The 26,551-nt window shown below is 35.5% G+C and overlaps 1 protein-coding gene across 8 annotated transcripts in view; it reads right to left on the minus strand.

Moving 5' to 3' along the window:
• Positions 1-1,130: 1,130 nt before the first annotated feature.
• LOC129002018 (neurabin-1) overlaps positions 1,131-26,551 on the minus strand; it is a 68,345-nt gene continuing 42,924 nt past the window's right edge. For 5 of the 8 annotated variants that reach the window (XM_054429509.1, XM_054429507.1, XM_054429508.1 and 2 more), the window contains 18 exons: positions 25,396-25,521; positions 24,743-24,944; positions 23,917-24,057; positions 23,079-23,339; positions 22,686-22,853; positions 21,653-21,814; positions 20,436-20,489; positions 18,030-18,179; positions 16,799-16,963; positions 14,204-14,425; positions 13,608-13,766; positions 12,565-12,658; positions 11,098-11,271; positions 10,233-10,358; positions 9,022-9,143; positions 3,105-3,278; positions 2,338-2,440; positions 1,131-1,642 (listed from right to left, as the gene is read on the minus strand). In XM_054429509.1, the coding sequence (XP_054285484.1) occupies positions 2,339-2,440; positions 3,105-3,278; positions 9,022-9,143; positions 10,233-10,358; positions 11,098-11,271; positions 12,565-12,658; positions 13,608-13,766; positions 14,204-14,425; positions 16,799-16,963; positions 18,030-18,179; positions 20,436-20,489; positions 21,653-21,814; positions 22,686-22,853; positions 23,079-23,339; positions 23,917-24,057; positions 24,743-24,944; positions 25,396-25,521 (2,602 nt within the window). In that variant the 3' untranslated portion in view covers positions 1,131-1,642; position 2,338. Of the gene's footprint in view, positions 1,643-2,337; positions 2,441-3,104; positions 3,279-9,021; positions 9,144-10,232; positions 10,359-11,097; positions 11,272-12,564; positions 12,659-13,607; positions 13,767-14,203; positions 14,426-15,429; positions 16,165-16,798; positions 16,964-18,029; positions 18,180-20,435; positions 20,490-21,652; positions 21,815-22,685; positions 22,854-23,078; positions 23,340-23,916; positions 24,058-24,742; positions 24,945-25,395; positions 25,522-26,551 lie in introns of those variants that run through there. The other 3 variants (XM_054429506.1, XM_054429510.1, XM_054429511.1) reach the window with 3 other exon arrangements.

The raw sequence follows: 26,551 nt of genomic DNA on the forward strand, positions 1-26,551 counted from the left end.
TTTTTCATAAACATTTATTATTCCTTGGGAAGTTGGGAAAACAAAGGGCAATGAAAAGATGATTCTTATTTCATAGTATGTTTTTCTATTGATATTTAGTTGAATTAAGATATGGTATTTATTTACTTATAAAAAAAAAAGAATTAAAAACTGAATTTACAAAAAAAATTATATATACGAAATAATGCAAAAAAATAGATGTAGGCAGTGGGAAAATCTTAACAAACACAATATGTTTAAGCCAGGTGTGTAAAAACTGTTTTAATTCCTAATGTTTCTCCCAATCTAACGGATATGCCCCAGATATTTTGACAAAAATCATGATGAATCCAATGTGTTTCTGTTCCCTCTAATTTACATCTTTCAAATTACTAGTTATTTCAATCTGGGGGTGGGAGTAGATATTTAAAATACTACATACTTTCAGAAACATAAAGTTGAAGTTATCACTCATAATTTCTTTTAAAACTCCCGAAGGTGTGAAGGTAAAATGTCTTAACAATACTGTACAAATAAATACTGAAATGTATATATTTCCAGGCTATCCAGAAATTCATTATTTTTCTGGCCAATAGAGAACACGTTTCCTTCAATATACATGCAATCTTAATAATCTTAAATACCTACATTGAAAAAGGGAACAATTTTGAACCAACTCTTCTAACTTTAATGAGCCTTATGCAAAATTAACCTTAAAGCTTATAAAATCATAATAAGATATTACTAGGCCTTTACTATTTAAAAAAAGAATTAACTACATATCAGTTTTCAAAAACGTATAGTAAATCTATGGGAAGTTGCTTTAAGAGCAAAGGGTGTTTGAGGTTAAGTCTCAAAAGTATAAATATTTTTCTTCGATGGCTCTTTTGTACTTTACCAACTTGTAAAATATGTAAATAAAAAAAAGTGAGGTTATCTAGTATTATTTCCAACCTTTTTCAAAAAAGCCGGCATTGAAAAGATTTTGTAAGTATTCAAGTAAAATCGGTTACTTTTACTTACACGAGTTTAAGGAAATTTTGTCCAAACTAATACAGTTGACACAAAAAGTACCTCCATTTCTTATAGAAGATTTTGTTAAAACAAACAATTCAAATTTTTTTCTCAGGGTATCTCATATTCTCATTACATATTTTACTACTGAACTGAATATTCAGTAAACTATATTTCAAAGTGTTTCCCTTCAGTATTAAATTACAGCTTAGTTCATAACACTCATTGAACCAACATTTTAAGCGACATCAAACACTTTTGATTTCAATCCTCACTTTTCCACAAATAAATAAATAAAAATATCGATAGGAACTAATATAAAATATATAAATAATTTCCAACCATTCTCGCTGTACCGCGAAGCACAATTCCAAGAAAAAGAAAATTGCACCCAAGAAACATTGCACTTGACAATTCGATGGCAGTATCATTAGACGACGATGCAAGCCACTGCGATCGAACTTACGACGTTAACAAACAGAGTTAACACCTATTGATGAACACTTATTTTACAGGCTGCTAAGTTGTCCTCTACCTCATTATTTGTTCTAACTATACTACACTTCTGCTTAAACGATTATAAAAACCATGATATGATCGGCGAGCAAGGGTCTGTGAGAAGTTCAGGTGATAATGGATCACTGATCATCTGGAAAACATTAAGGTCAAGTTATTGTACAATCTAGAGTTTAAAGTAAATATTTCATTTGAATAGGTTACTATCAGAGTCACAATATTAGAGCCAGGCATGAGAATCATTAACATAATTAAAACCAATTAGGATGAAAAAAATTCTCTAGGGAATCTTTTATCTAGAAAGAAAAATCATGAACAATTATGTTCAAACACATCTTGTTGTGTCGGTGTGGTAAAAATATCTTTCAGGTAATCAAGTGCATGGCATCCTAGAAATATTACGGTGTTAATTACGGTATAGGACAAGTAGTACAACATAATGCTGACCTATTATTTAAATTTTTATTAAACATGTTATTTTTTAATCTTGTTTCTTTTAAAATTTAAATTCAAGGAGGAGAAATAGCATATTAGAGTGAACACACAAGGATTGGATTCAAATAGTTTTTTAATAGATTAAAACTTTCATCTAACACAGAAAATTTAAATTTTCCTATAAATGAAGCATGCTTTAATTTTTTTTGTCAAACTCAGATAAAGATTTGTGTAGGCCTAGTAAATTTAAGCAAAAGGTTTTCCATAGATTTGGGTATAAAAAATAAGGGGTAAGATATACCAATTCAGTCCTAGCATTGGTATGGTAACTAAACTCACAAATCAAAAGTTAACCAATAAAGCCACTCATGGTGCATTAACACAAGTCCTTACTCTATTTTCTGCGGCTGGCCTTCTCTGCTAGTTTCTCTGCCTTTTTGAGCAGTCTCTCTTTCTCCTTGCGTTCTTTGTCATGCTGCCTTCGCTCCTTCTCCACCTGCAACCAACAAATCATTTTACAATTTACAAGAAACGTTTTTTGGTTATATATACAATACCTACTTCTTTAATACGTGGATAAGATGCTTAATCTTATTTTACCAAGAATTTCATAATACTTATTCACAGTACAATGTAGTAGGTGATTTTCTATTATTTATATGATGGTTTTGATCCAAATAGATAAGTTAGGACCAACTGTTCTCGTTCTGACATGAGTGTGAATACTTACTTGTTCTATATTATTCAATAAACTCATATAGACAATGAAGAATACAAATAATTAAAACAATTTCCTTAAATTGCCAGCAATATAATATTTAATTTACTACCATATGAGTTTTTCTAAGCTTTATAGCTAAGTTAGGATCAAACAATCTGACATGAGGGTGTACAGGCCTATCGCCTCGTTTCTATAGACATTTGTCTCACTCTCATTACTATACATTTTTAGTATAATACTGTCTTGTCACTATAGACTTCGTACAGTTTAGTCATACTACGATAGACCTATAGTACTGTCACACTCATTAAGACTTAAGAAGACCTTTTAGTATAGGACGGTCTTACCATCTCAACACTATAGACCTACACAGTGTCAAGGCAGAATCACCAAAATGCATTAGGGTATCCACTTTAGTCAACGATAGCGAGACACTAACCTGCACTCTAAGCTCCTTGAGTTTTCGCTTGAGCCGAGTCTTGTCGTCTCCTAGCAGTCCCAGACTCTTGAGATCACGAGACTCTAGTGCTAGGAGACTGGTGCCTGTCACTTGGTGCTCCAGGAACCTGGGGATGTGTTGCTCCAGACCTAGCACCATCAGCCACTGACACACCTGCACCAACAACCAGATCATCAGGGCCAGGCTACAATATAACTTTGGTAAAGGATTACAGTAGACCCCCTCTTAACACATTGAACCCTAAGCCCGAGTATAGGTCGGGGTATGACGTAAGACACACTGAACTAACCCCGAGTATAGGTCGGGCTTCAATATTAAATTCCATAGCAACGTAATGACGTCACATTTGCTATTTTTGTTATTACGTAACCATTCCTTGGTCATCTGGCTTCGATTGTAATACCCCACAACCTAAAAAAAAGCAGCTGTTTGGTAACACAAAAAAAAGATCCAGCTGTCTGCAGCCTTGCATCGTATTGCTTAGTGATGACGACGACGACGCTTTGTTGTTGTTGTCTGCGCTAATGGCTGTCTTTGTTTACAATCGTTTATGTGTTCAATAAAGTGAATGTTTTATGTTTTTTACAAGTATTATGATTGCGTAATAGTTCTTGTTATGAGCAATACCTTGTTGTGGATAATTTTTATTGTGTTTAGTGTCAAATATGAGCGATATATTTGATAAAAAAACGTTGAGTCATATTCGTGAACTCTTGTCAGAATCAGACCATAGTGATGAAGAAAATCAATCTTTTAGTGAAAATAATTACTTATGTTCAGGACCTAGTTCTACTACAATATCAGTAAATGAAAACTTGAATGATCCTATTTATGATTCTGGTTCGGAAGGTGAGTTTGTTGTAAGTAATTTAGATGCTTTTCAAAATGAGGTTAGTGCAGTTACATACATGGTTGATGAAAATGATCCTGATGAGTTGGTGTTTTATGATTTACTACCAAGTGACATAGACAATGATGACTGTAAAAATGAATCAATTTCAGTAGTTGAAGAAGATGAAAGTAGAAACTTAGGCCCAATTAGATGTAAATATAACCCTACAATTTACTCTGATGAAGAAAACTGTGATGAACCAGAAACAGTTCTAGACACTACTAGGCCTACAGATGGTATACCATTTAGGCCTAACCCTCTTGAAATTAGTCATGAACAACCACCCAATCAGCCTAATCATAAAATCTGCAAAAACAGAAAATTACTTAGGCCTAATAGTTCGATAGTTTCTTCGGATGACGAACTGTGTGATCCTGATTTCGACAATGTTGACAAAGATCCTGATTTTCTACCTAGTGATCGTGAAGATAATGTCTTACAGCCTTCAGCTACTTCTTGTTTAGGTTCTCTTAGGCCTAATAAAGTAACCAACCAAGTAAAACGCCGGTCAAATAGTACTAATTATAATCGTAAAACCAAAAGACATCGATCTATATCGCCAAATGAAAACTTACCGGATAATGCAAATTTACCTGTGCCAAATGAAAACTTTGAACATGAACCGGAGCAGACTCAACCAAGGAAAAAGAAGAAAAAAAAACCCACTGATGAGGAACTTGGATGGCGGTTGGAGGACAACCCACCGCCACTACCAGCATTTGACGAGTTAGGCGCTGGTGTTACGGCTGCTATTGATGAGAACTCAACTCCATTTGATGTGTTTTCTATATTTTTTCCTGAATTTTTTATCAAATCATTGAAGTCAGAGACAAATAAATATGCCAAATCTATAACCGATAAACTAAGAAGATCAAACAAATTGAAGAAAAATAGTGTCTGGTCAAAATGGACAACCGTAAAGCTTTATGAAATTTACCATTTTTTCTCGATTGTATTGCACATGTGTGTTGTGAAAAAACCTAAACTTAGTGACTATTGGTCAACAGACAATTTTATAAAATCTATGTATGCTCCATCAGTCATGGCCAGGGATAGGTTCCTAGCAATTTTGGCAAATTTTCACATCAATGATAATTCAACATACATCCCATTCAACACTCCAGGCCACGATCCGTTACATAAACTAAGACCATATATAGATCTTTTGCTGACTTCTTTCCCAATGTGTTTTTCACCGTACGAAGATTTGACCATAGACGAAGGAACTTGCGGATTCAGGGGTAGAGTTCGGTTTAGAGTTTATAATAAAAGTAAGCCTGACAAGTACGGGGTGAAATTATATGTTTTGTGTGATGCATCTACAGGATATGTTCTAAAATTTGAAGCCTACACCGGTAAGTCTGACTCCAGTAATACAGTTGTAGCTCTATATGAGAGATTGTTGGCAGATTACCTCAATAAAGGACATACTATTTATAATGATAGATTTTACTCTTCACCAAAGCTTTTTGACTTTCTCTGGGAGAAAAATACTAAAGCAGTCGGTACCTGCATGAGCAATAGGACCGAGTTGCCCAAGACTGTCACCACTAAAAAGCTACAAAAAAATGAAACTGTTTTCATGAGAAGAAACCATTTACTCTGCATAAAATGGAAAGATACTAGAGATGTCTTAGCTCTATCAACAGCTCATAAAATGACTACATCAGAAGTTACGGTGCGTACAAAACAAGGGATGTTGCAAAAACACAAACCAGATCTGATTTTGGATTACAACAATAAAAAAACAGGTGTGGACAGAAATGACCAGTTTATTTCCTATTACCCTTTCAAGAGGAAACAGATGAAATGGTGGAAAAAAATGTTCTTCCACTTGTTTATGATGTCAATTGTCAACGCATTTATCTTATATCGAAAAACCAGACCTGCAAACCTGAGACCCCTCTGTCACCTTGAAAAATTTATAATAGCAATTGGAAAATCATTGAGCGAAAAAGCAGGGACTTTATTACAAGAAGAGGAAACTGCAAGAGCCACAAAATCTGATCGACTTATTGGACGTCATTTCCCTGACAAAATCCCCTCTACGGACAAGAAAAAAAATCCTACAAGAATTTGCAAAGTGTGTTCGGAAAAAAACAAAGTTTCTACAGGAAAATCTGGAAGAAAAGAAACTTCTTGGTGGTGTCCAGAGTGCCAAACACCATTGTGTGTGCCTGAATGTTTTAGACTGTATCATACCAAAGCAGACTATAGTAAAGCCTAGGCTAGATGTGCTTGGGAACTGATACGACAACGACATTTCAATTTCTCGTGTTATAATATGTAAGGTAAGCAATATAACTATATACATGTATATATTTCCTGAAAGGGCATGTTGTTCTCTTCAATTTCACATGATATAAATGCCATAATTATGCTAAAGTAAATATTAAATACTTTTTTAATTAGGTTAGTACTTGCGGTTGCAATTTTTGTTTTTCTCAATTTTTTTTGTTATTTCAAACTGAAACCCTGTAATTTATAGCCTACGGTAATGTAATAAAATATATGTCATTTAAAAGCTTATTATTTTCTCTTTAATTTGATATATTATTCACCAGAAAAAAAGTTTTTTTTTACCAAGCTACAAATTTTTAATAATACCCTAAAATTGCCCAGTAACGCCCATACTAAGGGCATTTTGCGCTCAGGGTTAAAAGTGTTAACCGACCCTAATGGGACCGGACCTAGGTCGGATAACTCAAAAGGTCGGATAAAACGGGCAATCCCTAAAATCAAAACATAATGAAGTGCTATTCATTTGGAATTATATAATCATTATTTTGAAGTCATACTTGCATTATTTATAAAATAAACTACTCTTATCTCCTTTTTCATATTGATAGAAAAGTCACAAATAAACACAAAACACAGTTAAGTAAAATAGGCCTACTTTCAGTGGAATATATTATTATAATACTAGGCAAGAGTCAATAAAATTCATATTTTAATAACTTTAATACTGTAATGTATTAATTGATGCTTTCCAAATACATCGTAATAAAGTACAGAACCTTTTGTCGACATTAAAGATACAAGCGACCATTTTGTTACAAAACAGGACGTTTATTTATAGCCTCTCACTGGAGGCTCCAGGCACAAAAACTATCTTGACCTTGGAGTTGTTAACCCCCTTTCCCTGCCTTCCTTACAAGTTGCGTTGTTTGTTTACTCCGGCGATAAGATAACCAGTTCTTAAAATCGTAACGCACTTTATGATGTTATAAATTTGCCGCACAGATAACAAATCAGATCAGATGTGCTCGAGCTACGAACGATGATGACAAACTGACAATAGGCTATGCAATATTTTTTGTGATCAACACAAAATAACTTATTGTTAGTCATATCCTGTGGAGATAAGCGTATGGTTCAGTTCTCATCGCCCAGCGTGGGAGCGGAAATGCCGAGATTCCTAGAAAGCGGCGGTTAAACCGAGCTGCTCTCAAATCAAGGTCGGTTAAAACAAACTGTATTATTTTACGATCGAAGGCGGATAATCCGATTATCGGTTAATACGAGGTCGGTTAAGAGGGGGTCTACTGTATGACAAATCGGAAGTGGTTTCAATAGTACTCTTTATACATGGTTGAGTAAAGCTACAACAATGACAGTATTGATTTTTGGATACTGAAGTAGACATCCCATCTTAATGGATTACCTGTCACCAATTTCAGTTAGAAAAAGACCCTAGTTGAATGCGCCAGTCTAAAATTTAATTTTTTACCTTATTTTTTATCTGTGTGTGTGTGTGTCTGTGTGTTGGGATGTTTACATAGCTAAAGACTACACCTGTGGTCTGTTTGTGATGAAATTTGGTATGTAGGTACTAATCCATAATATCTCCAGGCGTTTTTAATTTTTTTTCATTTTGATTTTTAATGTTGATTTTCCCATAAAACCCATAAAATAACGGAAAAATCAGATTTTATAAAAAATGGCCGGAACAATTTTTATAAAAATTTAGTAGGTATGTTGTATCCCTTTAAATTTTGAACAAAATGGCACAACTCCCATTTCTGTAAAAATTACGGTTCTAAAGTTTTTGTAGCTTTATGTTATTTTTCCCATAAAAAAAAACAGAAAAAAGGATTAAAAAAACAAGATTTTGATTTTAATTCATCTGTTATGGTCCTAAAATTAAAAAAAAAAATAGTGCAACCCCCATTCCTATAAAATTACTGTTCAAAAAGCTAATAAAATGAAACATTGTGATTTACCCATTAAATATCATAGTTGAACAAGATTTTGAGGAAAGTGTACGGACCGATTTTTGAGGATGGACAATGGAGATCGAGACATAATTGGGAACTAAGAGAATTATTTAAGGATCCAGATATTGTCGCTGAGGTACAGAGCAGAAGACTGAGATGGGCAGGGCATATTCTAAGAAAAGATGACAACTCCCTATCAAAGAACATCTTGAGGAATAACCCAGAAGGTAGAAGACCCCTTGGAAGACCGAAACTTAGATGGTTCGACCAAGTGGAGAAAGACCTGAGGAAGCTAGGGAGAAGGAAGAAAGATGGAAGAAGCAGAGACCTATGGAGGCAGTGTGTTGGGGAGGCCAAGTACCACCTAGGGTACCAGTGGCCACAGCAGTAAGTAAGTAAATATCATAGTTAGTTACTCTCATCGCTCATGATAAAGGTTGTTGACAAGCTAATGGGAGAAAGTATGTGTCAGATTGCTGATACCGTTTATTTGTAACTGAGATAGTTTTCAAGACATAACAGATGCTTTAGCTTACAATTCATCCTATCAATTTGACTTGGTTGAAACGTCTACGTATGCGACGAAATCAGCAATCTACATCAGTGAATCTGTTGAGGGCTCAATTTAACTGTGTCCATTTTGTAAAAAAAAACTGGCTACAGCTTTATCATGGATATGGAATCTCTAGTTCTATCAATAGTCAAAGATGACATCCACATAGATAGATATTCGTTTATTTTAGAATGTAACATGCACACCTAAATCTAAGACATATCTGCATCGTACCTGTTCTTTCGACCAGTCACTGACTGGAGCCGAGTGCCAAATATGGGTGGAAGACTTCCTCTCACTAGAGGTGGACGAGTTGAGATCTGACGGCTGGGGCGGACTCCACACATCACTGGAGTCTGCAATGTAACAGTTACAAACATGTTGTTATAAGGAATATCATATGTTCGTAGCAGATAAATAAAATAATACAAGCTGCTATACCCGTGCTTTGCAACGGGAAGAAAATGTGACCTAGAGAGCTATTAAAGTGGTGCTGATGTGTGTTTTAAAATACAGCAACTCCATGATTTAGTTTGAAAATATAAACTGATTTAAAAGCGTAAACCTGCTTACTTTCAAACCCCTACTTTTGATGTTAATAGATCCCTAAGAATATTATAACATACCTTAGTGTAGCAATAGCATAAATTATTGCTTCATATTGATGCTTTATGAATGACATGTTTTACCATTTTCTTCAATTTTAGTCAAGCCTATTCACATGTAGATTACTATATAAATAAAAAAAATGAAACTTTGAGCAATACTTTACAAAACGTATTCAACCTCACTTAAAACCAAACATAACCCTATTCAATCTTCATAAATTAAATTTAATCATGTAAACGTTGGAAGCATGCCAGGCGTAGCCCTTTGGAAATCAGCCTGTGGGGCAAAGCCCTTAGGAAATTCGTCCATATCAATACTTTTTGGCAAATCTACACACTCTATAAGCTTAATTTTGATGTGCCATATGCCAATATTTTTATTTGGTAAATGACCTTAACCGTTTACATAAAATTTGATTGTATCACTTTAATAATATAATAGATAAGAGGATACACGTTCTTGCCTTGTTTTTGACATAATTTGGAAATCATATATAAAATAATGATTCACCAGTAATTAAAATTTTATATTGGTTTACGCAGCAATCCTAGACAGTTTTTAATTTTTATCAGGCGATCTTGGTATAGTTTGTAAAACAAGATATATTAGATTTTTTTGTTTTAAAAAGATAAGACAAAAAACCTTTTTGAATTTGAATTGATGAATGAAACAGTCTTTCAAAACTGTGGCTGTCCCGAGGATAAAATTAGCTGACATAGATTAATCACAATTCTTTTCAAAAGTGAATATAAAATATTTGTTTGGAAACAACATAAATTATATTTTTATTCAACATTTCCTCACATGGGGCAGGAAAACACTTAAGCAAAACTGACCTGTAGACCCTAGTTTGGAAGGGCTAGGATCAGCTGTTAATACTCCCGGAGATACACTGCCTGATGAAGAGGGAGAACTCTGCTGCCAAGGGTACTGTAGGGTGCCGGGGATCAGGCCTTTCTTGACTGTCACACAAACATTGATTGTTAAGAGAGGATAAAGTATTGTCAACTAATGCAAATATAAGCCACTCATATAAAAGACTTTTTAGTAAGGACTATGAAGTGTTTGTTTTCAAGGTAGGATGTATTTACTTTCTGGGCTACAAATGGGAAACATCTGCCATTTGGAAAAGCAGCAGCAATACTTTATTTGTAAGGGTCTGCGGGTCCCCAATATTTTTGGTTTGGGTCAAGCCAACAGTTAGCTTTAAGGGTCGTATTGGGCCAAGATAATTTTAGGCACAAAATTGGGCTGGGTTAAGCCAATCCGAGCTTTTATTTTTGCAATTGCAGAAAGCATCTGTGTAGATGCGCAAACGGAAATTGAAGATTTCCCACAATTGCAGATTATGTTAAACGGTTTCGCTGCACCCGTGGGAAACGGTTATGATGATGATAATGTGATAAAAGAAGATGTACACAATATCACCATGACCGCTGATGGTTTCGATTTCACCGTAACTGTGGCAGGCGTTCTAGTTTTTGCTGTGATTGTGGAAGATGTTCATACATAGGTCATGTATAATATTCTTTCTGCTGAGAGGGGTAAATTAATTAATCTTAGAAATCTTTCCAAAGCAACCGGATTTTGGTCAGACCCGAATTTGGCTTGAGACTCTATGGCCAAAATTTTCACCCGACCTGACCTGAAATGAAAAAGCTTGGCCCTCAGACTCCTATCAACGTTAGAAATGTTGCTCACTTTTAGCATTAGCTTGGTTAACAGCCATGCTGAATTCCTCCTCCAGTGATGTAGGAGCTGACGATGTAGATGTAGTAGAAGTGTTCATCTCTCCGTGTTGAGCTCTACGTTCTCTCTCAGCTAACACTTGCTTCAGTTGCTCAGCCAGTGAGGGAGGAGGTCCAGCTAACTGTCCTGTAAACGTATCATAAGTTCCAGCACTGTATTGTACAATAAATAGAAAATAACAATACAAATATAGGAAAGGTAGGAATGATCCACACTTGAGGAAAAATGTTTTAAAACCTTATACCCATTCACAACCTTAGCACAGTAAAAGCAAAAGCCCAGGTTTTTGTAAATAGCGAGCATTAAGAATCTGCACTCCAAGAATTCAACCAAACTAGCTATTCAATTAGAAGGATGCCATAGCTTAATGAGATAGTCAAAAAAGGGTGCAAAGCAAGGATTTCAGTGTCCATACTGTTTGACCAAAGGACATAAAACTGTTACTGTAAAAGGTTTGAGGAGTCTACTGTTGCAATTGTTGATAGAACCTACACAACTGTTCACAATTCATGAGAGGTTTATCTTCAAGGAAGTGTTAACAAATACATTATTATACACCCGACAATAAGATAAGAAACATTGAAGGCCTGATAGTGTAATGTAGATACAGCAATTTCTACATCTATTTTTGACTTGGGCCATTGTACGAGGGTTGTTTTTTTTTCAACCTCCGATAGGCTATGAACAAAAGACAAGTTCATATAAAACATTAAATTTATTACCAAAAGTTTGGTCCATTTATGGTTACTTTTTGACATAATCACCAAAGAGATTGAGACATTTGCTATATCTGTGCACCAGCTTTTTAATACCCTCTTCAAGAAAAGTGGCCGCCAGTACATTCAAAAAACAAAAAAATTCAAAACACAAAAAATGTAAAAAAAAATAAAAAAATCAAGAAAAAATAAAAAAAAAGGACTTTAAAATGTCTAGAAATTCAGTAAACAAAGCAATAATGGTGAATCTGTGGTTTATTTAACCATCCTGTCAAACTGTTGAACCAAGTCATCTGAAACGACAGTAATGAGCTGGTTCAACAAGTTGGCAGAATGGTTAAATAAACCACAGATTCGCCATTATTGATTTGTTTACTGAATTTCTAGACATTTTAAAGTCCTTTTTTTATTTTTTCTAGATTTTTTAATTTTTTGACATTTTTTAGTTTTTTGATTTTTTTTGTTTTTTGGAATGTACTGGCGGCCACTTTTCTTGAAGAGGGTATTAAAAAACTGGTGCACAGATATAGCAAATGTCTCAATCTCTTTGGTGATTATGTCAAAAAGTAACCATAAATGAACCAAACTTTTGGTAATAAATTTAATGTTTTATATGAACTTGTCTTTTGTTCATAGCCTATCGGAGGTTGAAAAAAAACAACCCTCGTACATAATGCACAAGTTGATTTTAAATTGAATGTACCTGAATGCCAAACTTGATCTCCATACTGTTGTGCAAAAGCTCTTCTTCTGTCCTCATCATCAGATCCATCATTGCTTTCATCTAGGCCATAGTCCTGCAATATCAATAGAGAAACAAAATTTATACAGGTTCAAATAGCTTTGCTAACAGTTAAAAAAAATGTTTAGCTGAAACAACAGCAGCTATCCAAATCTATATTCTTTAATTATTTTAAACTCTGAAACGACATTTCAATATAGCCGATCAAAACTCCTTAACATTTTGCTCCACCCACAACAACTGTATAATTTTATTACATACATACTTTGTTTTGTACCTACGAGTAGTATAAAAAATCCAACTCTTCTAAATGAGGTAAAAGTACTTCTTTTTGTTTAGCTTACCATTCCCACAAAATCTACTTTGCTACTTTACATAACATTTTAAATTAGTTTTTTTTTTTTTGGGAGTATGACTAAATTACGGACTAAATGTAGGTATTAAGTGCTGAGGTTTTGGCCTTATTGTAGAAAACCATCTCCAGAACAGTTCGCCGGAACAAGTGAAAGGTACTATCATCTTCTAGTACTAGTGAACTGGAAACAAGGCCGAAACGTCAGCTCAGAACTTAAAAATGAGTTTCTGTCTGTCACAAGATAGACATCCCAGAAACAAAAGAACCTTGGGCCATTTGAGCCGCGCAAGTTTGAAGGGTACGCCACACCTACCGGCGCGAATCTTGTTATCTTAAGTTTCTGCTCAGGTTGTTTTGTTCTTGGGATGTCTATAGAAATACTGGTTTATGGTGTTAATGACTGTAAAAGCCTTTCTTCCTAGTATGCTAGGCGTTAGCCCGGAACCGTTTTACACATTACTTCAGGCTAGACCGAGAGTTGCGGCACTATCACTTAGATGAAATCCAATGGTGATTAGCAGGGTCTGAACCTGGGACTTTACGGACTGAGGTAACACGCTCAACCACTAGACCAGCTTGCTCCCTTCAACCTTTCTTCTTGTGTAAGAGCTATCTGAGATCATATTCAATAACATGTATGTCTACTCACGGAGCTGCTGTTGCTAAGTCCGCCAGATCGTTTGCCTGTTGGAGCTTGTCTGTTTGCCAGCCCTCCTCTCATAGCCAACTCTGCTTTGCTCTTGTGAGCCGAACTGTCCAGCAGCTCATGTTGGGGAACAGCCTTATCAAACTCTTCTTTGGCTGGCACCTATGACCAACATATTAGTATTAAGCTTGTGACTTACTCAAAAGAAAGTAAATCCTCCTATATAATAACTCCAAGAAAAACCTGTCATTCTTAATCTGTAACAATACACCTAACTAGCTACTAACCTTAACCTCTTTTTTTCTTCAACTTGCTTACAAAAGATAACTAAGCTTTTTACCTTATGGTCTTTCACAGATGAGGTAGGAACCCTCATTTTCACTAAAATGTTCAAGATTTTATCTTAGCGTGCATGTGTATATGTTCTGTTCATTATTAATGTTGACAAACTTCAAATAAAGCGTCAAGATCTAGAACTTGCCTGATAATAACTCCAATCTGAGTTTAAAATGGTTGCTCTACTGCAACGTTCTGACTCACATTAATACAGGTACATACACCAATTTATACAGCTGATTTTAAGGGATATTTTACATCACCTTTCTCTCCACAGTGGCTGTCCTGTCTTGCTCGTCAGCGCTGTCCTCAGTTTCACTGAGCTCGGCCCCCAGTTGCTGCAGTAGTGGTGGAGGGGGAGCGGACGGTCGTCGTGTGGCCGGAGGCGTAGACAAGCGAGGGGCAACAGCTGGACCTCCTGGTAATCCTACAGGCAACCCTGCCACCCTCTGAGTCTCCACCAGCTCTGCCTCTACTTGGATGATCTTTAAAAGTAATTTAGTACAGATACAATGAATGTTGCTGCTAAATAGGCACAGATTGGAGTTTTAAAATAACCCATCATTTGCTTTACACTTAAAAATATATCTGTAAAATACCCCCGATTGCAGCAAATCTGCAGACTAAGCATTTTTAAATTTGACCGGGTTAGTTGGTATTGTTATTTATTCTCAGTGATATATAACAGTTTGCTAGTAACAAGACCAGGATTCAAGTGGTTACCATTAAAAATAATTTAAAATACATATATGGTATTAAAAGACACTAATTGGGACCAAAAAATTTACAAAAAATCTGATAACTAACGCGGCGGCCTACGTTATTTAACGTAGTGCGGGACTGGCATGCGCGGCGGACTACGTAGCACTAGCATTCCTAACTCTAAAGTATTGATCCAGTGTGAGCTTAGCCCCGCACAGGGAACGTTGTTTCACTTGCCGCTTGTTGTGTTAGTTTTATACTTCGATCCGGTATAGTTTGTTTTCAGATCTGACAAATTCATTGGTGGTGGGGACTGATCAAAATTTAGTGTATTGGGTTTCGTCTTGGATTTGATTAAATTGAATAGAATATTGACAATAACTGTAAAGTGTAGCATTGTGGAAGGAAACTAAGCTCAAAATTGTGCTTGACACATTTTTTGCTGTATTATTTGATAGCGTATCCAGGTTTTTTGTCCCTGCTTTTTCTCTTGAACAAAAAGAGTTAAGCTAGGCAAGTTTAATTTTATTTATTCATGTCAAAGTCAAATGGCATAAAATAACCTTGATCATGAGAACCTGTACATTGAATCGCATAAGCTGCAAACTAAATTAGTTAGAAAGAACTAACTTGCTTTTACAAGTAGCAGAATTTGAGAACAAATAATCTGTGTTTAACTATACCAAATCTAATGTTTCAAATCTTCACAAAAAGTTCACACAAAGTATCACAAAGTTTCAAATTCAAATAAACTTTATTTCAAACATTGAACAGTTCAAAACTGCATTTTACAAGAATATAAATAACGAACCTTTAAAATAAAACTCCTATCTATGTTCATAACAATTCAGTAACAAAACAACTTTATTTCAACATCAAACAGCAATAGTTGATTAAGCATGTCAAAGTTTTGAGTCCAGAATACTGTAATAACGTTATATCGATAACAAAATATAAAAACAGTTCTAGTAATATAAAAATCGAAACATTTATTATGTTTAAAGTTTTGAGTTATTAATGTTTAAATATCATCAGTATACAAGTGAGGGCTGGGAGGCCAAGGTTTAGCACTACATTTGACAGGTGTGTATGGACGAGGCAATTCAAATCTTTGCATACTTTTCTTTTGCAAGTTTTTGCCATCACTAAAACTTAGTCGTTCAAAGGCTTTAGATAATGAAAGGACTTGTCCCCCACTGCAATCTTCCTGGTTTTCAGAACATTCAGTTCTCCCGTTACTATTATTTTCTTCCCACACAATATCTTTGAAGCCGCCAGAACCCGAATTGCGTCTATCGCCTGGCGATTTTTTCCTAAAAGTGACATTTTTCATAGGATTTTCAACCTTTGTTTCCCTTGCAGTATTTCTGCTAGAGCTTTTTTCAGAAAAAAGTGCTTGAACAATTTTACAAGCTTCAGTGTTTTTGCTTGAAGGAGAAGGATTGGGAAACACATGAGTTTTTGGTGGTTTCTGCAAATCATCAGGTTTTTCAGTGAAGGGAGGTACAGGAAGAGGAATGTCCTGGAAACACAAAGGTATTTTTAAAAAATATAAAAAAAACTTTTGAATTTAAATTGAGATGAAAATCTGAGAATCTTTACAGAATTATCGTGCCTAAATATGATGATCTAAATGAAGTGTGGTGTTTTGGCTTCTGGGAACCTCAAAATGGCCCCAGACTAATTAGGTGTTACAATAAATCAAGATTATGGTAATAAACTACTTCTCTATAGGGTAAAAAACTTTCCAAAGTGGTGGGCAATACACATTAGGTTTGATGTCTTTATCACATACGTCAACAGATACCTCTAATTAAGTTTTTCTGTCAACCTCAAACAGAACATAAATTCTTTTAATGAAAGAGCGAGGTAACAAAATATTTCTTTAATACTTAAGTCTGAAATGGCGACTATACGAAGGTAGGCATTTTTAGACAAGTATGAAGGGATATGAGTGTAGGATTTTAGAAATAAATTATACTGTGTGGCATCTATATTTAAATGATTTTTTTTAACAGGTGACCACAAAAAAAGGTAACATAGGGTATTTCTACTTTGGGCTTTTGGACTATGTATACCTCCCCAACGACTAACCACATAAAGTGTAACTTGCACCACTGACAACTCATTGATTTTCTCCGTCTAGGTTGACTCACCCTGTCTTTGAGTGCCTTGACCAATGCGTTGTACTCAGTGTCCTTCTCTTGAAGTAGTTGAATGTAGAACTCCTCTCTGTGCAACAGGTCTGTTTCTCTTTGCAGAAACTCCCTCAGCAACCTCTTGGCCTTGTAATATTTCTTCTCCAGCACAATGTACTGACCCTGCCAACAAATCATCAAGTGCTGTCAGTGAAACATTTACTGAATACCTTGCAATGGTAATCAGATCACAAACCTTATTTTAATAATATCGATAAGTCTACCAAGCCTGATGGGTAAATTGAAACAAGAAAAACAATGTTAATAATACAAAGTTAACTACGATGTTAACTGTACAAAGTTAACTTTAAGTACAGGTGCTTTGTCACTCTTCTGATAAAGTTTTAAATAGTCCATTCCATTTATTGATTACAGGATACCACAGTCAAAGTTTGATAATGATGCAAGTTACAAGCCTAACTGACTAGTCAAACATATTAGAGTGCAGATTAAACAGTTAATACGCCAATTTGTCTCATCAATAAAAATACAAAAAGAATCACTAGGCCAGTGAATATTTTGTAGCCTTAACATTGAGTGACATTATGAATTTCTATTTACACACTCTGAAAGAGATCTCTGATTACAAACAGAGAGGACAGGAGGGCAGATATGATATAGATATAATAAATCAAAACATATACACTGGACAGTGGACACAGCTGATTCTTGAAATGCTACCTTCAAAAATGGGTATGAAGAATTGACTATCTCTTAAGTTTGATAATCCTATGTTAAAATTCCCTATCTTCAAATACGGTTGTTGTGCGGTACCCACTAACTTGTTTGATCTCAAAATTGGCTAACTCCGAAACTCACTAAAACGTGCTAAAGCCAGGATTAGTGAGCTACGACCGAGTATGAACTGGCTAACTTGGTCCCTTGGCGGACTCCCTAACTACCAATGTGAAGCCTAGCCCCGCTCAATGGGAGCTAAGCACAAAGAGTATTGAATAGTGTTGCCAAAATTGTACTTCTGATGGTATCATGGTATTGATCCCATAATATATTGGGGATTAGTCAGTCAGTGAGTCTTATCAGTATGTGCGCTGCGTCAGCACCTACGGAGTCTGGAATCTTTGATTAATTGGCCGGCCAAATGTGTTATGACTAAGAGTTAGCAATTTCTGCTACCAGACAGGGGTTTAGCAGCTTCCAGAGTAAGCAAATTCCAAGTCTGACAACTGACCTGAGACTGTTCTAGCATGTCTTGATACGTTGACACATCCTTCCTAGCCGAGGCCAGACTGCGCTCAACCTCTCTGACACGTAAACTTGCCTGTCGTAACCTCTCCATAGTCTCCTCCCTGCTGGCTCCGGTCTCTTCCAACTCCTCCACCTGTCATACAATCACAACCATCACTCCAACAACAGCAACACACATTTAAGGGAGTTTTCCTAACTGCCTAATTCGGTTACCAATTATGGCTGCGTTTTTCGACACCAAATCAACACACAAGGGTCTGGTGCAGGCATTTCCCTAGCTGGTGAATTCAGCAGGGACTGTATCCCACGGCAGGCTGCGAGACAGGCGACTGTTCCATGAGCAATCAGTTCCACACCCTGCATGACATATATGTGCTCTTGGACTATTTCTAGTATAGTTCATCAAGCGGTAGTGAATTGTAACGGTTCTCAGTCGTGACAGTGTCGTCTTGTTAACAAATTTAATCGGTTAATTATTTAGTTCCCGTTACTTTAAATTCTGAAGGGTGAAATGCGACAATTTAGCTTTAAACTACAATCATTAATTTAGTTAAAATGTTTATTCTTTTCATTTACCAATATCATACTGGACTAAAATTTTTAGTCTGAGGATAAACAATTGAATAGAACTAGTCGTGGAACACAAGTTTATCTAGAACGCACATCCAGATATCAAGAACGTCTTAAAAAGAGACAAACTGTGGACACTACTAAAAACTGATGCATAAACCAACTCTGCAATTGAATATTGCAGCTCTAGGAAAATGCCATAGCTGAAAAACGCAAGCGCTAAAAAAACTGCACAACATTCACAGTCCCTCAGCCGTATTAGGCAGCTAGGTAAACCCGCCTTTAGCTGTAAGCCAATTAAAGGGATCATTGCACTTCTGCAGTTCTAACTCACGCACACATACACTTGTGGTGTATTCTTGGTGAATTTCAGTGCAGATATCAAGTAGAGATACTGTTGAGAGTGACGTTAAGATGAAAAGTGGACTAACTAATACACTTGGTGACAAGGCAAATCAGTTTGAATTGTACTGTGAGTACACAGCTAGAATTTATTACTTTCACCTAATAAACTGAAGGCAGCAAAAACAGAAATCAACATAAGATAATCATTTATTTAATGTTAGCTTAGACTAGATAGTTCTATTAAATTAGCTGCAAACCATTACTTCTAAGCTGACCAAAGGATTTAGTTGCATACCTTAAAAAAATTCAGCTACGCATTAGTCCCATTCCCATGCTTAAAATCGATGGTTAAGTAAATTGGACAACTATCTATGGAGCCAAAACTTACCACTTAACTCTCACGAGGAAAAAAATGTTATACTTTTATTTTAGTTAAGACATTAGAATGTTCAAAATTTAACTTTTGCAAGGGTGGTTACTAATAGACAAAGGTTAATATTGCTAAATTAATATAATTTCATGAAAACTCTTTAAATATGAATAGTAACAATATTCTTAAAACAATCATCAAACATTAGAAGACATAATGTTTTAAAATTGAATCTTCCATTAACCCCGGAAAAGAATAATCCCTTAAAATATCCAATTTTAGCCCAACAAATTGTCATTTTCTTTTACTGCAAGATATTTTAAAGAATTTAAACTACAAAGTGTAACTCATTATAACAGAATGCAAAACCATTGATCTGTTACAGACTAGTAACAATCTGAGGTGAGATTACACCTTGAGGATGCTCAATTACAATACATTTTTAGTATTCCATCAAATTACTACGTGATTTGTTAATTTCAAAGCCTAAAACAAAGTTATTTCCCAGCAAATCGCCAAAGCATAATTTTAACAAAACAAGCAAAGAAACCATAGTAAATATCACAAGAAAGTGAAAAATCACTTAAACAGTAAACGTCGGTTAATCTGGCCATGTTTAGCATTGCTATAAGTTAAAAGGAAGACTTAGGTTTTTTTTTTTAGTAGCTCCATTATATAGGAGCCCTAGCCACCATTACCTTTTGACTTTTGAGTCAGTTGAACTTGGTCTTCAAGATTCGACGGTGTCAAAGACATAAACTGATAACTAGGAGCTGACGTTTTGGCCTCGTTACAGAAAGCCATCATCGATGCAAGTGTTTGGCTATCTAAGACAAGGCCGAAACGTCAACTTTAGTTATCTGATACATGATCGAACCCTGAGGACCAAGTTTGTAGTAATTAATGGAAATCATGAATCAAATACACACAAACCAATCTTTTGAATATTCTTGCACATTGCACTAAAAAAACTTTGAACAAGTAGATGAACCGAGGTTTAGTCAATTTAAATTATAAACCGCCAACAAACTTTTCAAAGCCAACACCGCATTAGTAGAAGAAACTCAATGTTAGAAAACAGCGAACCATGCAACAAACTCTCACCCGAGCCTTTAAAGTGGCTACTTCGGCATCCGCAACTGCAGTACGCAGTCGGCTCTGAAACATGCCACAGTCATGCCACAACACTTATCCCAGCTCATGACCCCAGTGGAGGAGGTTATGTTGGCATTGTAAATAGTTTATGTTTTAATAATGATGATTTCCCAAAAAATACTTAATCTTGGGGACAGTTGATAAAACTATTGGCCTGATAACTACAAGGCTGTAGGCTGCACTTTTTTACTTTGGGTGCCTCCGGGTCTTGGCCCGAACTTCTCTGGTTTTACAACAGCGGTATTTTTAACTTACAAAAAGAAATAATTTAATACTGGTTTTAAACCAATTTCTGTTTTTCACAGTTAAAAACATAGCCCCTACTTAACCTGGCAAGAAAAACATGGAACATACCGTAATCGTGCATTATAAGGTTGAAGGAAAGAGACAGTTGTAAGAAGATAACAATAACAAATGTAAATCTGATGTATGGCTTTTTGAAATGGAAAGAAAGAAACATTACGTAAATAAGAAAGTACACTTAAATACCAACTCAAATAACATATTCACAGATGTACACATAATGGACAGATTTAGAAGTAAAAACAATGTGAAACTTCAGTAAATTTCTAGCTTTTACCACAAGTAGCTAAAAAGGATTACTACATGATACAATAATTTTCAGTAATTTATAACATTAAGTAGAGCTAAATACCAAAGTTTCTTCGGAAACATGCCTTACCTAAAATTAATGGATCTGAAACCTGATAATCATTATTTTCATTCTCAATTTATTTTTGTCGTAATTGATAACTTTATCTCAACCTTTTTAAATTTTTTTATAAATACTACTATTTACAACACAAGTCAACAATCATAATAAGGTTCTTTATTTCTAATTTCTAATAAACTATAGTTAAATTCTGGTTTAACAAATGTTGAATATGTATTTCTATAAATCAGTTGTTGTCTGGTTATATTATATTCATAATCAAACATACCCTGTTAAGACAGTGTTTCAACTTAGTTCCAACTGTAGAAAGAAGCAGAAATCTGATTCCACATTCTGTAAGATTTATTTTTCACTGATCTGATGCAAAATTGTACTCTATTGTGCATTTTTCAATATATTTCAAGACCTAATACATGAATGCAACTTAATTTTAAATTTCTTACAACCAAGTCATCATATTATAAGTACAGCACATGTTATGAAGTCCAGTTACCTCTTGCAACAACAGTTTGAGGCCCTCCAAGCTGATGTCCTCGTTTGTCCGTTGGTCGTTGTCATGTTCGTTGGTTGATGCCAACTGGTTGTTCTCTTGATCCAACAGTTGGTTGCGTTGCCGTTCCATCTGCCGCCTGTGCTCTTCTCTCTCTCTGTCAGCCTGGCCAAACATCATATGATAATGCAAAACCAAAACTCAGTTTAATCATAGACAAAAATAATTAAATATAGGCTGTCAGCTGCGCTGCGGTTACCATAGGTTCTGGCGCACACCGCTGGGAGCGCCATGTGGTTACGGCATACGCGCTACGTAACTACACGGCGCTTCCAGCAGTCTGCGCCAGAACCTATGGTAACCATGGTAACCGCAGCACGACTGACAGTCTATATTTAATTCTTTTTGTCTATGGTTTAATGTATAGAGAGTGGAAACAAGTAAATCCCAAATTGGGTATACATTACAGCTGAATAATTCATCTAAATTTCTAGAAAAAGACTGTGCCATTTCCATGCATCATTTCGATTGAAATAAAATCGAAATGATTAAGTGATTATATTTCACCCAAGATATATACAATTTACAATTGGTTTTACTTATCACTAAATATGTCAATGGAAATGTCTTTGCGGCTAGCTTACTTGGTCAGCACTCAACATAAATTCAATAATAATATTAACTTAAATTATAATAAATTTTCCTCCAATAAAATCTGTAAAGTGATTAATTTTAACAAATTAAATTTTTGAATTAAGTCCCATCTTTTTGACAAAGCATCTTTTAAATAACTTGCGCATGTCATTCCCATTCAAAATTACTATTTATTGCTCCCTTCTCAGAATTGGACAGCCAAAATAAAACTTATAGTCTTTAAATATGGGGCAAACAGAAATAAAATGAACACATTTTTCTAGCAAACGAATCATAATTTATTGTTAGCCACCCACCGTTTTAAGTTAGGGTTGATTTTTATTGTATTTGAATAATATCTTGGCAGGGGCAGGCTACTAGGTATGACTTAAGAGTGACAAACCTGCAGAGATTGCCTGATGAGTTGCGCCACTTCGCTGTTGTGAGGATCTTTCTCTCGTCCGATGACAAACTTGACGGGTCCGCAAGTGTTGCGCAACACAGAGGCTGCGTAAGCTTGTGTCACTCCGACCAGAGACTTGCCGTCCACCTCTATGATCTGGTCATTCACCTTAAACACCACAACCATCAAGACAGTTAGTCAAGTATGAGAGAGCGAGGGTAATTGAGTGGAATAGGTAACATACAGGGTCCACAAATGATAAGTACGATTTTATACATTGATATAAACACCCCAGTTGATGAACTAAGAAACAATTAGGGAAGCTCTTTTTTTAGGATTCTAACAAATATGATAAACAAATAAACAAACTATTTGTAAAATTGAAGGTCTCACCTGTATTCTCCCATCCTTGGCAGCTGCTCCATTCTCTGTTATGGTCTTCACGAAAATGCCCAGTTTCTCCAGCCCCGCATCAGCTCCTACCCCCATACCTATGATACTCAGCCCCAGCCCCTCTGGCCCCTTCAGCAACTCAACCTCCAGTAGCTCCAACTTCTCAACTCTCTTCTCCAACTCGTACTCAGCCGAAGCTGCCACCGGGTCTACGTCGTCGTTACGTCTGTCATACTCGGACATAGAGAATGTACTGTACACCTGCGGTGCGACACAAACAAAGCTATCAGTGTCATTTTCAAATCAAATCAAAACATCTTTATTTATCCTGTTAATATCAATGACACAAATAGTAACAGTAATATTTTTTCTAAAACTATTCCTTTAAATTAAATAAATTAAATCCATCCAGAGAATACAAAGGATTCTCAATTAAAGCATTTCAAAATATTGCCAAACTTTAAATAATCTGGCTTAATTTTTTGGGGCATAGATTTTTTAATAAATATTATATTCGAAGGGAACAACAAATCAGTCTTCAGAATAGTATTTCTGTAAGCCCAAAATTGGGTATTTTGAGGGCAGCTCAAAATTTTTAAACGTAAAAACTTTATAAAATTAGTAAATTTGCGCAAACTAGAGGTCTTTATTTTAACCCAGTAAAAGATGGCGATCATTTGAAAATTCAAGAAAAATACATTTACAAGGGGCCTTTTAGACTACTAACAATATACATTTTGTACCAAGTTGAGATAGAGACCTCTGGTTTTCGTTGGTGTTCATTCTTTAATAAAGTCTTTTCCCAGCTGAAGATGTCCTGATATGTCTGAGTGTTTACCTTAATAGGTCCTTGGCTGAAGGTGACCTTGGTGTTTTGTTTGACAGGGATGTTCGGTTCATCCTCCGCCTCCTGCAATCCCGGCATCTCCATCCAGAAGTGGCCGTCCTCATAGTAGTGGATGCCCTTTTCCTCGTACACCTTCAACAAACAAGGTAATCAACAGAGGTCTGTGTGTCTATGATAATTTTGGGTTAGGTAAACCATTGGCCCGAACCGTTAAACATGCCAAAAAGAATTTGAGCCAAGCTGGGATCGGGCCAATCCAAGCTTTTATTTTGGCAATGGCAAAAAGCAACTGCGAACATGTGTGATCAAAAATGTATAAAATTTAAATGTAAATAAGAGAGGACACAAAGGACAATGATGTCACTGTGAACTAAGAAGACATTCAGGTTTACTCTGTGACCGCAGAATATTTTTACGATTTTTCATATTACAAATTTTCAAAGTACCTTGATTTTTGACCTGATGCCTGATGGTTTTTTTTACCTAAAAAATGTATTAACAGATCTGAAATAAAGAAGTCTTCCACCCCTAGTATTCAATCATATTCCAACTAATAAAAAAAACAAAACACATAAAATTTTAAAACATTTTGGTTCAAAGTAAAACATAAATAATCAATTTTTTGTTGTTGATAATTAGTAGTTAGTAAATTCAGCATTTAGCAAAGTCAAATATTAGAATTATTGAGCATTCTTAAAAAAGTTGTAATGCAACATTATATTGATTGATAAAATGGAACTTTAACAGTAGCAGAGGCTCATTTGATTAAGTTCTATGTAAATAAGAATAATTGGCTACAGCTGCTATGGCATCTCACCTCTCTATTAGGCTCAGGTACAAATCCATGGTAAGGGTCGTCTTCATCCTCATTGTCTCTTGATATGTCCAGGTCATCAAGGCTGTTAACAGATAATAGATCTGACTGAGAGCCGAGATGACTACTAGCATCAGCCACTGAGGAGTCTATAGTAGCAGTGGACCCTAGCAGGGAGTCCTCTTGTCTAGTAGAACTCGCTAGTCTGTGGACAACACAACATTAAAACAGCAAGAAACAACCACTAACTAATTAAAACTTGGTAAAATACTAAAATAGTAGTTAAGCTTCAAGTATAACAGTTGTTCCATGTACATTTCTGATTGAGTATGCCATATTCAGGTCCAAACAGGCAAGGTGTTAGGTTGTTTTTTATTTAAAGTTCATTTTTAGTGGGGTAAAAACAAAATCTTGCGTAAACATCTCCCGCAATCACAACACCATCATTAAAACATATTAAACATGTTGGCGCCATTGTGAAGATCTTCCACGATTATGGTGACATCGCCATCATCTCCTGAGTTGCGGACATCATCATCACCCGTCATACCGGCGATATCTCCTGTGATCGTGGAGGCTTCATCATCTACTGTCACAACTAGGCAAAATCACTTTGGAATAAATAGTTTTGTTATGTTCCAGACTTGTTGACTGACCTGTTGTCCATGGATGCAGATAGAACATCTTGAAGCCACTCAGGCTCCGTCTGTTTGTCTTTGTCAGGAGACAACAGTCTCACCACCTCCTGAGCCTCCTCATCTGACAGTAGTGCCTCGTGGCTGCTGTAAAACATACAACATACAACTAGACGTTCTATCCCCATGTTAGAGTTGCCACCATTTTTTAATCAAAATAAACGTATAGGGAAACTACAATTATCTGTCCTCCAACTATTCAAATTGCAAACCATTCTAATCCCTTATAGAAATAATTTTAAAAATCTGAGACTTAAGAAATAAGAACTATGATAAGAAAGCAGACGCTGGAATTGCGGCAAAAACTTCAATATCTTTGCGATATTAAAGACATCATCGTCTCCCATAGTCAAACAAATTTTATCTCTTGCAGTTACAATAACATTATCATCGTCCCCCGCAAACATGGCAAAAGCAAACATTTTCCGATGGCAAAAGCGTACATTTTTCCATTGCAAAATCTTCAATTTAGTTGAAAATCTAACCCCCGAACTGATTTGGATAGTCCAGTAATCTAAGTGAGCTACCGCTACTGTGTGCTAAATGACTGTCAACTTTTTAACCAACCCTTACAGGTTGGTCGACTTGCCATAGGCTATAGAATACCTTTTTTAAATCAACTATCTCAGCAACAAAAACTAAAGGAGGAAATGCTTTTTTTACTATTGCATAAGTATCTCATTCATCTATGTTCTTGAATAAAAATTGGGGACAGCTGGTCCATATAGATGGGATGTTACTTTAGTACTCAAGAGTCAATATTAAAATGTGAAGGTTGTACTCGTAATTATTCCCAGATATGACAATAATAAGCACCTTTTTATAATATAGTAATGTTTTAATTTAGCATATAACAATTAATTATTGACATTTTTCTGAAACATTAGTGTTTCATTAAAACCACAGTAATTTTAACTTTTAATTGTTATCTGAAGATTGTTAGGACGTTTTCCTCTTAGTGCTTATCAGAGAAACAATAAGACTAATGAATAAAATTGCTGTGGACAAAGTTTAGTGCAGATAAATAAACTATTATCCTTTGTCCAGAGGTTTACATATTATTATGCTAATCTGATTTTTCAAGAATAATTATGCTTAATCATAAAATTAACATGCA

This window comes from Macrosteles quadrilineatus, unplaced genomic scaffold (genome assembly GCF_028750875.1).
Source record: "Macrosteles quadrilineatus isolate MER2022 unplaced genomic scaffold, UCM_ALF_1.0 Scaffold_9__3_contigs__length_116548681, whole genome shotgun sequence".
In the NCBI taxonomy this organism is placed as follows: Eukaryota; Metazoa; Arthropoda; class Insecta; order Hemiptera; family Cicadellidae; genus Macrosteles; species Macrosteles quadrilineatus.